The following is a 15,742-nucleotide window of genomic DNA, read 5'->3' as shown; positions in this document are numbered from 1 at the left end:
ACTGATTTTTATTTGCTATAATAAATTGATGTGCAGCTTGCAAGAATATGAGATAAAGTTCTAAAATTCAACCTTGTGTTTCTCTTTCTTTTAACTCTCGTGGAGTTGGCTTGTTCAAGCTATTTAATGGCAAATTTGGAACGGAGTTCTGCAAGCTCAACTGGGTGCTTGCAACAAACGTCTCCAGTGAGTGAGTAATATGTCAACAACATAACCACACATTCAGCACCACAGCAAGTCAGTGATTATAAAGCACTGAATATGCAGGCAAATGACTTCTTGGGGATCTCATTAGCATGTGACTTCAGGGCAGATATTTTAGTAACCTTAGAGGTTCATAAGCTATAGGAGCAGAATTAGGCCATTCATCCCATCAAGTCTGCTCCGCTGTTCGATCATGACCGATATGCTCCTCCCCACTGTTTTTCTGCCTTCTCTCCATATCCCTTCAACCCATTACCAATTAAACCTCTGTCTAACTCCTTACATTTACTCACTGCCCCAGCACCCACCGCACTTTGGGGTAGTGAATTCCACAGATTCACAACCCTTTGGGAGAAGTAGTTTCTCCTCAACGCATAGATAAGGTGAATTGCACAGGCCTTTTCCCTAGGGTGTTGGAGTACAAAACTAGATGGAAGAGTTTTAAGGTAAGAGGGGCAAGATTTAAAAGGGACCCACAGGGCCACTTTTTCTCACACACAGGGTGGTTTGTACGTGGAATGAACTGCCAGAGGAAGTGGTAGATGCAGGTATAGTTAAGATATTTGGACAGTTACATGAATAGGAAAGGTTTACAGGGAGATGGGCCAAATGCAGGCAAGTAGGGCAAGTTTTGTTTTGGAAACCTGTTTGGCATGGATGAGTTCGGAACAAAGGGTATGTTTCTGTGTTTGTATGACTCTATAACCTTGCCTCGTCCTTGCATATTGTTTTTCTTCATTTATCCCCTCTGCCTTTTACACTAAAATATATCAACTCCTTTGAAGCTTAGCATATTGTAAACTATTCATTCTATGAAACTTGATTCGCAACCACATGCAAGGCGTTTCCTCTAGTGGTCTGTGAACTAAGAATTTGTGTGTGTGTAGGTTTTTAGATTAGATTAGATTACTTAGTGTGAAAACAGGCCCTTCGGCCCAACAAGTCCACACCAACCCTCCGAAGAGCAACCCACCCAGACCCATTCCCCTACATTTACCCCTTCACCTAACACTACAGGCAATTTAGCATGGCCAATTCACCTGACCTGCACATTTTTGGATTGTGGGAAGAAACCGGAGCACCCGGAGGAAACCCACGCAGACATGGGGAGAATGTGCAAACTCCACACAGTCAGTCGCCTGAGGCTGGAATTGAACCCAGGTCTCTGGCGCTATGCGGCAGCAGTGCTAACCACTGTGCCGGGGTTTTGTGTAACCCCGATTAATTTCAAATAATTAAATTTAAAATAACCAGCCGTGAAGCTTTTAAACACTGGAAAGATTTTTCTATTAGCAAGCACTGCTGTAAGTTACCTTGAACAATTTTATTACTTAAGTTACAAGGATTAGATGAAAAGGAAGGATAAGATACTTTTAACAGTTACATTCAGTTTGACATTTCTTTAGGATATCGTTGCAGACCAGCAGCTTGCACGTGAGATTTTGGTTGTCTGCAGTGAAGATTTGAATTTAAAGAGAGCATCTGAAGTTAAATTGTCTTTGTAGTTTTAGAGTGGCTCTGGTTAGCACTGCTGCCTCACACCATCAGGGACCCGGGTTTGATCCAATCTCTGACAACTGTCTGTGTGGAGTTTGCACGTTCTCCCCCTGTCTGTGTGGGTTTCCTCCGGGTGCTCTGGTTTCCCCCCCACAATCTAGAGATTGGCCATGCTAAATTGCCCGTAGTGTTCAGAAATGTGTAGGTTAGAACATAGAATAGTACAACACTTCAGCCCACGATGTTGTGCCGACCGTTGATCCTCATGCATGCACCCTCAAATTTCTGTGACCATATGCATGTCCAGCAGTCTCTTAAATGTCCCCAATGACCTTGCTTCCACAACTGCTGCTGGCAACGCATTCCAAACTTTCTCAACTCTGTGTAAAGAACCCACCTCTGACATCCCCTCTATACTTTCCTCCAACCAGCTTAAAACTATGACCCCTCGTGTTAGCCATTTCTGTCCAGGGAAATAGTCTCTGGCTATCGACTCTATCTATGCCTCTCATTACCTTGTATACCTCAATTAGGTCCCCTCTCCTCCTCCTTTTCTCCAATGAAAAAAGTCCGAGCTCAGTCAACCTCTCATCATACGATAAGCCCTCCAGTCCAGGCAGCATCCTGGTAAACCTCCTCTGAACCCCCTCCAAAGCAACCAAATCTTTCCTCTAATAGGGCGACCAGAACTGGACGCAGTATTCCAAGTGTGGTCTAACCAAAGTTTTATAGAGCTGCAACAAGATCTCATGGCTCTTTAACTCAATCCCCCTGTTAATGAAAGCCAAAACACCATATGCTTTCTTAACAACCCTGTCCACTTGGGTAGCAATTTTAAGGGATCTATGTACCTGCACACCAAGATCCCTCTGTTCCTCCACACTGCCAAGAATCCTATCCTTAATCCTGTACTAGCTTTCAAATTCGACCTTCCAAAATGCATCATCTCGCATTTATCCAGGTTGAACTCCATCTGCCACCTCTAAGCCCATATCTGAATCCTGTCAATGTCCCGCTGCAGCCTACAACAGCCCTCTATACTGTCAACGACACCTCCAACCTTTGTCTCATCTGCAAACTTGCTGACCCATCCTTCAATCCCCTCATCCAAGTCATTAATAAAAATTACAAACAGTAGAGACCCAAGGACAGAGCCCTGTGGAACACCACTCACCACAGACTTCCAGGCAGAATATTTTCCTTCTAATACCATTCGCTGTCTTCTGTTGGCCAGCCAATTCTGTATCCAGACAGCTAAGTTCCCCTGTATCCCATTCCTCCTGACCTTCTGAATAAGCCTACCATGGGGAACCTTGTCAAATGCCTTGCTAAAGTCCATATACACCACATCCACAGCTCGACCCTCATCAACTTTTCTAGTCACATCCTCAAAGAACTCGATAAGTTTTGTGAGGCATGACTTGGCCCTCTCAAAGCCGTGTTGACTGTATTTAATCAAGCCACGCTCTTCCAGATGGTCATAAATCCTATCCCTCAGAATCCTTTCTAACACCTTGCAGACGACAGACGTGAGACTGACTGGTCTGTAATTGCCGGGGATTTCCCTATTTCCTTTCTTGAAGAGAGGAATTACATTTGCCTCTCTCCAGTCCTCAGGTACGACTCCGGTTAGGTGCATTAGTTAGAGGTAAGTATAGGGTCGGGGGAATGGTTCTGGATGGGTTATTCTTCAGAGGGTCGGTGTGGACTTGTTGGGCCGAATGACCTGTTTCCCACTGTAGGGATTCTGTGATTCTATAGTTTGACTCAGTGGATGCAGAAACTTCAGGGAGTGAGTGAAGGTTCCTTTACTGGTTTCATTGGCTTGAAAACTGCTTGGATTCCTTTTCAGCACAGGTCACTTTTCTGGGCACCCTCCATGCTGTGGTCTGAAAGCCTATTCTCTCACATTGATGCATAGAGTCATACAGCCCAACCAGTCTGTGCTGGCCATAATCCCAAACTAGACTAGTCCCACCTGCCTGTACTTGGCCTATATCCCTCCAAACACTACTACTACTTGTACTCATTTGGATCTGTACCTGCATCCATCACTTCCCCTGGAAGTCCATTCCACACATGAGCCATTCATCTTTTCTGGACCCCTCATTGGTTTATAAACCTCTCTGGAAGGGATAGCGAAATAGATCAGAAGCTGTGACTGATGTTCTCTCAAAGTTGTGAGGCTGCACAGTTGCTGTGAGCGTCAGCACACGGATCATACTGTTTGCAGCATTGACTTCTAGTTTCGAAGGTTACTGTCGTACACTGACCTTGCAGGTCTATGCAGAAGTAACCATTGTAGGGCAGGTAGACAATGGTATTACACTCCAACGTGCGTATCTCTGCAATCAGTTCATTTGTCTTATTCCTCAGGCTTCTTGCATGAAAATATATTCCATTTAGCCTTGCTAACCTTTTTTTTTCCCTTATCTAGCTTATGCTTGCCCTGCCTTCCAGATTCACTTCTAATGTTTAACTTCTAATTCCATTTCAGCTTCTTTCCCTTCTTGTCAGGATTCCATCCTGCAATGAGAAGAAACCTGCCAGCTCTTAGTGAGGTGTTTGGTAGGTGATTCAGTGAGTAATCTCCCTGTTGGAGATGGTTTTAATTGTCACCTTACACATCCAACATGTCTTGGTTTCAAACTGATGATGAGAAATGTTGAGTGGGATATGCAGCCTATCTGCCAGCATTGGATCCAGATCCAGAATGAGTGTTTTTTGTCTAAACTGTTTCTGTTTAAGATGCCACCCCACCCATTGTGTATTTTATCAGGGTGTCTGCCATTTTGGTTCTGAGTTAATGATGGAAATAAATAATATTTAAAAGTACACAATAAGTCAACACATTACTCCTCAGCAACCTTGTCTACACACTGGCTGAATGAAATTATTCTTACAGAGCACTTAGATTTCACTGTTCTTTTCAAATTCCAGCCAAGACTTGTATCCAAAGGCAGATAATACATTAGTAAGACTACTTTTAATTTCCTCTGCTATTTCTGACACATTCTGGACGATATTTGTTTGGAATATCTTAGTGCAACCACTGGGGTGGTTGCCAGTGCTTTCTAATCTGATTTTGAAAGCTGCTGTGAAGTGTTTGTTAATAGATGACATAATTAAAAGAACACCGTGTTCCAGACTGGTTTCGCATTGGGCTAATTAGGCCAGCTAATAAATCGCAGAGGAGTATGCAAATGAACAACTAATTGGTTTCAAAATAAAACTCTTGCATCTTTACTGCTACTACAGTCTGGGGAATGGTAATTTTATTTGTTCTCCTGCGCAAAGTGTGAACAAATGCTAAATGAATTGAGTATGTAAGATGCTAAAACCAGCAAATGTGTAATTGATGAGAAAGTGGATGATGGTTATCCAACACTCACTCACTCGCACGCACGTACACTCACTCTCACACTCTCTCATTCTCCATTGTATGTTATACATGTGGTCACTATACATGCCAGTAATCCTGGCCGCTCTTGCCTGGCCTTATCGAAGGGCATCGTTAGTAGGAGCAGCAACCCAGTGACTGCAGGAAGTCATGGCAACACTGCATCTGCTGGTTGTGCTGGAGGAGGTGATGTGTGATTGTCCTTTAGAGTGGCAGTGCCATTTCTAATCCTGGTGATGATTGTACTTGGAAAAGCCCAACCGGTTGCAGAAGCAAGGTTATTAAACAAAGTTGTGGGTGGTCTTAAACCTGTTTCAGAGCCACTGGGGTGAATCTGGAGCTGAAGCTCAGTCATGATTCCAGACATGTTTTTTATTTGTAGGGTCTGCATTCTCAGTTGGAAAACTGAGGACAGGACATTGTTGTTGCTCACAAAGGGAATTAGCTCCACAGGGAGAGGCAAGGTGGCTCAGTGGTTAGCACTGCTGCCTCACAGCACCAGGGTCCCTGGTTCGATTCCAGCCTCAGGTGACTGTGTGGGGTTTGCACATTCTCCCTGATGTCTGTGTGGATTTCCTCCCACAGTCCAAAGATGTGCAGGTTGGGTGACTTGGCCGTGCTAAATTGCTCATTGTGTTACGTGCATTAGTCAGGGGTAAAGTAGGGGAATGGGTCTGGATGGGTTGCTCTTCGGAGGGTTAGTGTGGACTTGTTGGCCCAAAGGGCCTGTTTCCACACTGTAGGGAATCTAATCTAATCAATAGCTTTATTGTTGGGACTAATAAACCAGGGACCTAGAAAATGTTCTGGGGGCCTGGGTTTGAATCCCACCACAGTGCATGATGGATTTTGAATTCAAATGAAAAAAAATCTGGAATTAAAAGTTTAATGATATTGATTGTCACAGAAACCGTATTGTTCTCTCGACCTTCATGAGAAGCTATTCTGTAAAATTATGATTTGATCCAATAGTCAATGTAGGCTCTTACAGCTCTCCTCAGGCTGCTTGGAATTGGCAATGGAATGTGGGACTGAATTTGCTTCCCAGTTGCCATACTTAATTTAATCTAGGTAAAGAGATATGAATCTTACCTATTCATGAACATATGGGTAAATCAAAACTCACGCACCTCTACGTATAGGTGTATAAATGTGGACTGATGTGGCTGTTATTTTATTTATGAAAAGGATCTGGTCAGGTTGGACCGAAGGGTGTCTCTCTCCCTGCCATGCAGCTCTGTCACAGTGTTTTCAAAGTTGATGTCATGCCAGTTCAGTTGGTAGAAGACTTACATTTTGTAGCATCTTTGATGACCTCTGAATGCCCCAATGCACTCTACACCCAATGATGTCCTTTACACCAGTAGTCACTGCTGTCGGTATGGTTACACAGCAAGCCACATGGAGGCCAGTAGGTTGTTTCAAAAAACATTTAAACTTCCAATAATGAACCAAATGACTAAAAAATGCTATTGACTGAAAACAATTGACTTTTTCTAGGTAACTTAAATAAAACAACAGACTGTGATATTCTCCATTCATACTTATTACGCATTGCATTCTCCATAGAATTATTGTTCATCGTTGCCCTTAGCTTTGTTGTCCCCGTTTTGTTGAGTAGTAACTGTGAATGGCTATCTTCAGACCCTATCCTCAGTTTTCGGAGTTCCTTCAGCATCAATGAAGATTGTTGCAATCCCTCTTCCCCTCCGTCACAGAAAAGTCTCTTTTAATTCCCCCCACCCTGAGGGCTGCAGGAGGCATTTTGAAAACGAAAAGACTGTGTCTCCCCTCCTGCAAGATCACATGACAGGTCACTATCACACCGTAAAACATTCCTCAAAGTAGAGACTGCAATGTTCCTTTTTATTTACCAGTTATGATGCACACCTCTCCATAATCAATCATTCAACAGTCTCAGTGCAGTTGATACAGAATCCAACCATTTTTTTTAAAACAATAGCACATGATTAAATGGAATATACATCATGAACACAAGCTGGCAATTGATTTGTGTGAAAGTGAATTACTCTGAGATTTCAGTGCATGTAAGGATAAGGGGCTCTCTTATGCTAGTGGCAAGGTACATGGTATGCCGTTATATTAGCACCTTCCCAGGGGTTGGGCTGTGCCCTTGTGCTTGCACCAGGTCCAATACAACACAGACTCATCCTCCTTTGAGAAGTTCATGTCAGTCATAGAAAGCATCGCAAACCTGTGGAGAAAGTTCCCCGATGGAACTTAAAGCATTTTGAGTATCTGTGATCGGAAAACAAAATCTATTTAAAATGTATTTAAAACAAAATTAAAAACATTGTTACAACAACCAAAAACTAATTTACAGGATCTATCTTGTTGACCCATCAAAATAAATGGAGAGGGTGAAGGGATGAGGGGTCCAAGGATCCAAGACCTAGCCCCGAGACACTCAGTTGCTCACTATTCGAATATACTAGAAACAGTGATCTTAGTCAAAAGGTTGGATCTAACATAAAATTACAAAAAGGATGTTCTCAGAAATTATTGCATCACTTTCTTTAATAAATATGGAAGTGGAGGTAGTTTCCACAAATACTCAAAGGTGAAGCCCTTGAAAAGTGCTATGTAGGAGAGCACCTCCTGCTGGAATATTCTGAGTACTGCGTCGTCTTTATACCCAGGTGATGGAGGCAACTGGGGTGAGGTCTTTGGCCGCAGCCCCAGGCACCACAACTGCGCGTTGTTCTTGTTCCCGGAGTCTCTGCTGCTCCAGGAAGGCGACCAGTTTGTCTCTCATTTTGACTACCTCAATCATCTCCTTAAAGATTCTCTCCTCCTCCAGATGGTCCTTACTTGTCTTCAGCGACTCTGGGAGAAGTGCAGGCAATATGTGAGCAAGATGTCAAACGATAACACTTTGTGAAGTAAAATTTTGCATTATCCAGCACCTCAGAAATTGGAGCGCTCCACCAACTAGAATCTCAGAGTTTCTCCCATTCTCTCCTCCTCCACTGCTCACCCCCATCCGCCCGCCCCCCCAACCAGTTCCTGATACAAAATCACACCTCACCATGGTGTGGTGTGGGTGGCACAGTGGTTAGCACTGCTGCCTCGCAGCGCCAGAGACCCGGGTTCAATTCCCGCCTCAGGCGACTGACTGTGTGGAGTTTGCACGTTCTCCCCGTGTCTGCGTGAGTTTCCTCCGGGTGCTCCGGTTTCCTCCCACAATCCAAAGATGTGCAGGGTCAGGTGAATTGGCCATGCTAAATTGCCTGTAGTGTTAGGTAAGGGGCAAATGTAGGTGTATGGGTGGGTTGCGCTTCGGCGGGTCGGTGTGGATTTGTTGGGCCGAAGGGCCTGTTTCCACACTGTAATGTAATCTAATCTAAATTCTCTCCTCCTCCTGGGACAGGACGTGGGTTTGTCTTTCTTATTCCTGCAGACAGAGTACATCGCTGAATCTTCACTGTCTCGCCTCCTGGCTACACCTCCCCAGAGCAAAGAGCTTGTTCCAGGGAAAATGCCCTCGCATTCTCAACAGGTGAGCCATTGGGTGGAAGAGCGGGAGCGATGACCAGATGGTGACACAAAGGTAAATCACCGATTTAAAACTTACCTCATGGAATGGCAGAACGCACGCCAATCAGGGGCAGACACGGGACTGCTGAGCAAGTGAAGTAATACATTTGGGCGGTTGTGTTACCTGAAACAGTCCCACCCATCCTCCTCCTCCAACCAAAAAATAGGTCTATACACTGGATTGGTAAGGTAACTAGTTATTTATACTTACTTTATTTTTCAGTAGTCTCGGGAATTTAGAATAGTGGGAATGGCAGTTAGGGCAGTTGAATGTTCCTCCAGCAGAACGTAGGAGGTAAGGGTCACCACTAGTGTCCCTGCTGACATCTGCGGGAAGTGCACCCAACTCCAGCCCCTCGCAAAACCGCAATAGGGAACTGCAGCTGGAGCTGGATGAACTTTGTATCATTCGGGAGGCGGAGAGGGTTATTAAGAGGAGTTACAGGAAGGTAGTGACACCTCAGGTACAAGAAAAAGGCAGATGGGTTACAGTCAGAGGACAGAAAGGGAACCACCAGACAGTGCAGGGATCCCCTGTGGCCGTTCCCTTCAATAACAAGTATACCGTTTTGGATATTTTTGGGGGTATGACTTATCAGGGGTAAGCCTGGGGTACAGGTCTCTGGCGCAGACTCTGTCTCTGTTGCTCAGAAGGGAAGGGGGGAGTGGAGCAAAGCATTAGTGATTGGGGACTCCACAGTTAGGGGGACAGATAGGAGGTTCTGTGGGAATGAGACAGACACACAGTTAGTGTGTTGCCTCCCAGGAGCCAGGGTTCGTGATGTCTCAAATTGTATTTTCGGGATCCTTGAGGGGGAGGTGGAGCAGCCCCAAGTCGTGGTCCACATAAGTACTAATGACATAGGTAGGAAGAGAGATGGGGATCTAAGGCAGAAATTCAGGGAGCTAGGATGGAAGCTTAGTTAGAATAAACAGAGTTGTTGCTTCTGGTTTGTTACCCATGCCACATGCTAGCGAGGTGAGGAATAGGGAGAGAGAGGAGCTGAACACGTTGAATCTCTGGTCAAGAGGAAGAAGAAGGCTTATGTTAAGATGAGACATGAAGGCTGTTAGAGCATTTGAGAGTTATAAGTTCGCCAGGAAAGACCTAAAGAGAGAGCTAAGAAGAGCCAGGAGCGGACATGAGAAGTTGTTGGTAGATAGGATCAAGGAAATCCCTAAGGCTTTCTATAGATATATCAGGAATAAAAGAATACCTAGAGCAAGATAACGGCCAATCAAGGATAGTAGTGGGAAGTTGTGCTTGGAGTCGGAGAAGATAGAGGAAGTGTGAAATGAATATTTTTCATCAGTATTCACACAGGAAAAAGACAATGTTGTCAAGAAGAAGACTGAAGTACAGGCTACGAGACCAAATGGGAATGAGGTTCACAAGGAGGAGGTGTTAGCAATTCTGGAAAGTGTGAAAATAGATAAGTCCCCTGGGCCGGATGGGATTTATCCTAGGATTCTCTGGGAAGCCAGGGAGGAGAGTGCCGAGCCTTTGACTTTGATCTTTATGTTGTCATTGTCTACAGGAATAGTGCCAGAAGACTGGAGGATAGCAAATGTGGTTCCCCTGTTTAAGAAGAGGAGTAGAGACAATCCTGGTAATTATAGACCAGTGAGCCTTACTCCGGTTGTGGGTAAAATGTTGGAAAAGATTTAGGATTTCTACTCATCGAGAAAGGAATAAGTTGTTTAAGATAATCAGTACTGTTTTGTGAAGGGTAGATCGTGCCTCACAAACCTTATTCAGTTCTTTGAGAAGGTGATCAAACAGGTGGATGAGGTTAAAGTATATGATGATGTGGAAATGGATTTCAATAAGGCATTTGATAAGGTTCCCCACAATAGGGTATTGAAGAATCTGTTTTGGGGTCACTGCTGTTTGTCATTTTTATAAATGACCTCGATGAGGGCGTAGAAGGATGGGTTAGTAAATTTGCAGATGATACTAAAGTTGGTGGAGTTGTGCATAGTGCTGAAGGATGTTGCAGGTTACAGAGGGACATAGATAAGCTGCAGAGCTGGGCTGAGAGGTGGCAAATGGAGTTTAATGCGAAGGCATAACAAGAATACAGAGTACTGGGCTAATGGCAAGATTCTTGGCAGTGTAGATGAGCAAATAGATCTAGGTGTCTGTGTACACAGATCCCTGAAAGTTTCCACCTAGGTTGATAAGGTTGTTAAAAAGGCAAACAATATGTTAGCTTTTATTGGTAGAGGGATTGAATTTCGGAGCCTTGAGGTCATGTTGCAGCTGTACAAAACTCTGGTGCGGCCACATTTGGGGCATTGCATATAGTTCTCATCACTGCATTATAGGGAGGATGTGGAAGATTTGGAAAGGGTCCAGAGGAGAATTAGTATGATGTTGGCTGGTATGGAGGGAAGGTCTTATGAGGAAAGGCTAAGGGACTTGAGGCTATTTTTGTTAGAAGAAGTATAGAGGAGGCCACATCAGGTGCAGCGGATGCAATAGATGATGTGTGTGGAGGTACAAGTGAATTTGTGGCAGATATGGAAGTGTCCCTTGGGGCCTTGGAGGGAAGTGAGGGGGGAGTATGGCCGCAAGGTTTGCATTTCTTGCGGTTGCAGGGGAAGGTGCCGGGAGTGGTGACTTAATTGAGACATATAAGATAATCAGAGGGTTAGATAGGGTGGACAGTGACATCCTTTTTCCTTGGATGGTGATGGCTAGCCCAAGGGGACATAGCTTTAAATTGAGGGGTGATAGATATAGGACAGATGTCAGAGGTAGTGTCTTTACTCAGATAGTAGTAGGGACGTGGAATGCTCTGCCTGCAACAGTAGTAGACTCACCAACTTTATGAGCATTTAAATGGTCGGTGCATAAATATATGGATGAAAATGGAATAGTGTAGGTTAGATGGGATTCAAATTGGTTTCACAGGTCGGTGCAACATCGAGGGCCAGTGGGCCTGTACTGCGCTGAAATGTTCTATGTTCTGGACGAGTTGACTCATACACTCAGAGAAAGGCTGGTGCACGGATGATAATCTGGACAGAACTTAAGGTGTTGCAACTACAAGCCTTGAACAAATCCAGATATATTTTTCAGGTATTATTTCACGGGATGTAGGTATGGCTGGCAAGGTCAGCAAAGTGTTAGCCTTCGTGCTTCCAATAAATTGGCAGTGATCCTCCGTATCAATGACCCAAGTGGATGTTGAGTGAAGGCAGATTCAGGCACTCAGGCTCCAAGCTGGCAAAGTGGGTTAACAGGAAAAGGGGAAGGTCAGGAAATTGGGGAACTGCTTTTGCGAGGTGTTCTCAACACCGCCACCTGGTGGTAACTGATCTCTGTAACGGGGGAACATTCCCTGTGCTCCAGTGCTATTGCACCACTCACAACACAGTAAAAAATACACCGAGCACACATCAGAGAAAGGAGAAGGAATGTGGGGAAATAAGGAGAGATGTTTATGGAGTGTCACCTACCATCCATATTCATGTACCTCCTGAGATCCTGTTCCAGCCGACTCTTCTGATCCTCCAGTTCCAGCTCACGTCCCCTAAGTAATTCAACACAAAATAGTTCGGTTTTCTTCAGATCAAATGCAGCCTCACTTACAGTTGTACACCAAGTTTAAGGAACGTATCTCATCAAACGCTGTCTGTTTCTCTCTTGTTAAACCTCTCTGTATTAAAATTACTCTGGTCATTGTTACTTAGAATGCTCCTTTCATTTTCCTCCTCAAATAAAAAGCAACCAGCAGGGGGCTGTGTTTCACTGTGACACTGTCACGGGGAGGGGAGGGAGGCTGTGTTTCACTGTGACACTGTCACAGGGCGAGGAGGGGGGCTGTGTTTCACTGTGACACCGTCATGGGGCAAGGAGGGGTCTGTGTTTCACTGTGACACCGTCACGGCGGGAGGAGGGCTGTGTTTCACTGTGACACCGTCACGTGGTGGGGAGGGGGGCTGTGTTTCACTGTGACACCATCACGTGGCGGGGAGGGGGGCTGTGTTTCACCGTGACACAGACACGGGGAGGGGAAGGGGGCTGTGTTTCACTGTGACACCGTCACGGGGCGAGGCGGGGGGCTGTGTTTCACTGTGACACTGTCATTTTCAGTCTTTCAAACATCGATCAATATTGGAGCCTGTGGACCATTCGGCCCCTCACGTCCTCCTTGCCTATCAACAAGATCTGCCTCAGGCCTTAACTCCCCTCTCAATCTGATAGCCATCAATTCCCCCATATCTCTAAAATCTATCTTTAACTACATGAAGTGATCTAGCTTCCACAAGTCTCAGTTGGAGACAATTCAAGACTTTCGCTTTCATCAAAAGAAATGTGTTCATATCCCAGTTTTTAAACAGTGTTCCATTATTCTGTAGTTATGTCCCTGCGTTCGAGATTCCCTCACTAATAACAACATTTTCTGAACATTTAATCCCAGCTCAGAATCCTGTATGTTTCAGTAATATCACCTCTCAGTCTTCTAAATCCTAGTCAGTAAAGGCTAATCTGTTTAGCTGTTCTTGATAAGCTAACCCTTCATCCCAGGAATCAGTCTGTCAATCTCTTTTGAACTGACTCCAATATCAGTAAACCTTGTTTAAATATGGGGACCAAAACTGTGCACAGTTCTGTTAAGTTGCCATTTGCCTTTTTCCCCTGCACACTAACATATTGTGTTTCGTGCACAAGAACATCCAGAAACCTGTGCTGCTCGTTTTTGGAGTCTCTCCATTTAAATGTTGCTTGATTCTTCCTCCCAGTGATAGAGATGTACAGCATGGAAACAGACCCTTCGGTCCAACCCGTCCATGCCAACCAGATATCCCAACCCAATCTAGTCCCACCTGCCAGCACCCGGCCCATATCCCTCCAAACCCTTCCTATTCATATACCCATCCAAATGCCTCTTAAATGTTGCAATTGTACCAGCCTCCAATACTTCCTCTGGCAGCTCATTCCATACATATACCACCCTCTGCGTGAAAGAGTTGCCCCTTAGGTCTCTTTTATATCTTTCCCCTCTCACCCTAAACCTATGCCCTCTAGTTCTGGACTCCCCGATCCCAGGGAAAAGACTTTGTCTATTTATCCTATCCATGCCCCTCATAATTTTGTAAACCTCTATAAGGTCACCCCTCAGCCTCCGACGCTCCAGGGAAAACAGCCCCAGTCTGTTTACCCTCTCCCCTATTGCTCAAATCCTCCAACCCTGGCAACATCCTTGTAAATCTTTTCTGAACCCTTTCAAGTTTCACAACATCTTTCCGATAGGAAGCAGTCCAGAATTGCACGCAATATTCTAACAGTGGCCTAACCAATGTCCTGTACAGCCGCAACAGGACCTCCCAACTCCTGTACTCAATACTCTGACCAATAAAGGAAAGCATACCAAACGCCTTCTTCACTATCCTATCTACCTGCGACTCCACTTTCAAGGAGCTATGAACCTGCACTCCAAGATCTCTTTGTTCAGCAACACTCCCTAGGACCTTACCATTAAGTGTATAAGTCCTGCTAAGATTTGCTTTCCCAAAATCCAGCACCTCGCATTTATCTGAATTAAACTCCATCTGCCACTTCTCAGCCCATTGGCCCATCTGGTCCAGATCCTGTTGTAATCTGAGGTAACCCTCTTCGCTGTCCACTACACCTCCAATTTTGGTGTCATCTGCAAACTTACTAACCGTACCTCTTACGCTCATTTACGGTAAATTAAAAAAGTAGAGGACCCAGTACCGATCCTTGTAGCACTCCACTGGTCACAGGCCTCCAGTCTGAAAAACAACCCTCCACCACCACCCTCTGTCTTCTACCTTTCAGCCAGTTCTGTATCCAAATGGCTAGTTCTCCCTTTATTCCATGAGATCTAACCTTGCTAATCAGTCTCCCATGGGGAACCTTGTCGGACGCCTTACTGATATAGATCACATCTACTGCTCTGCCCTCATCAATCTTCTTTGTTACTTTAGATTAGATTAGATTACGTTACAGTGTGGAAACAGGCCCTTCAGCCCAACAAGTCCACACCGACCCGCCGAAGCGCAACCCACCCATACCCCTACATTTACCCTTTACCTAACACTACGGGCAATTTAGCATGGCCAATTCACCTGACCTGCACATCTTTGGACTGTGGGAGGAAACCGGAGCACCCGGAGGAAACCCACACAGACACGGCGAGAACGTGCAAACTCCACACAGTCAGTCGCCTGAGGCGGGAATTGAACCCGGGTCTCCGGCGCTGTGAGGCAGCAGTGCTAACCACCGTGCCGCCCACAAATGGATTCCAAGCTTTTAGATTAGATTCCCTACAGTACGGAAACAGGCCCTTCAGCCCAACAAGCCCACACCGACCCTCTGAAGTGTAACCTACCCACACCCATTCCCCTACTCTGTATTTACCCCTGACTAATGCACCTACTGCTATGGACAAATTAGCATGGCTAATCCACCCTAACCTGCACATCTTTGGATTGTGGGAGGAAACCCACACAGACAGTTACCCGAGGTAGGAACTGAACCTGGGTCCCTGGCGCTGTGAGGCAGCAGTGCTAACCACTGTGCCACCCCAACTATGCCTACTTCTTCAAAAAACTCAAATCAAGTTTGTGAGGCATGTTTTCCCACACGCAAAGCCATGTTGACTATCCCTAATCAGTCCTTGCCTTTCCAAATACATGTACATCCTGACCCTCAGGGTTCCCTACAACAACTTGTCCACCACTGAGGTCAGGCTCACCAGTCTATAATTCCCTGGCTTGTCTTTATCACCCTTCTTCAACAGTGGCACCACGTTAGCTAACCTCCAGTCTTCCGGCATCTCACCTGTGACTATCGATGATATAACTATCTCAGCAAGAGGCCCAGCAATCACTTCCCTAGCTTCCAACAGAGTTCTCGGGTACACCTGATCAGGTCCTGGGGATTTATCCACCTTTAACCATTTCAAGACATCCAGCACTTCCTCCTCTGTAATCCGGACATTTTGCAAGATGTCACCATCTATTTCCCTACAGTCTATATCTTCCATATCCTTTTCCACAGTAAATACTGATGCAAAATATTCATTTAGTATCTCCCCCATTTTCTGT

The 15,742-nt window shown here is 45.2% G+C and overlaps 1 protein-coding gene across 8 annotated transcripts in view; it reads right to left on the bottom strand.

The window, feature by feature from the left end:
* Positions 1-6,940: 6,940 nt before the first annotated feature.
* Positions 6,941-15,742, bottom strand: part of mical1 (microtubule associated monooxygenase, calponin and LIM domain containing 1) — a 119,974-nt gene continuing 111,172 nt past the window's right edge. For all 8 annotated transcript variants that reach the window (XM_043717009.1, XM_043717011.1, XM_043717013.1 and 5 more), the window contains 2 exons: positions 12,125-12,198; positions 6,941-7,948 (listed from right to left, as the gene is read on the bottom strand). In XM_043717009.1, the coding sequence (XP_043572944.1) occupies positions 7,752-7,948; positions 12,125-12,198 (271 nt within the window). In that variant the 3' untranslated portion in view covers positions 6,941-7,751. The remainder of the gene's footprint in view (positions 7,949-12,124; positions 12,199-15,742) is intronic.

This window comes from Chiloscyllium plagiosum, chromosome 26, assembly GCF_004010195.1.
Source record: "Chiloscyllium plagiosum isolate BGI_BamShark_2017 chromosome 26, ASM401019v2, whole genome shotgun sequence".
Classification (NCBI taxonomy): domain Eukaryota; kingdom Metazoa; phylum Chordata; class Chondrichthyes; order Orectolobiformes; family Hemiscylliidae; genus Chiloscyllium; species Chiloscyllium plagiosum.
Note: the sequence above shows the minus strand (reverse complement) of the source record. Positions and strands in the feature narration are given on the sequence as shown.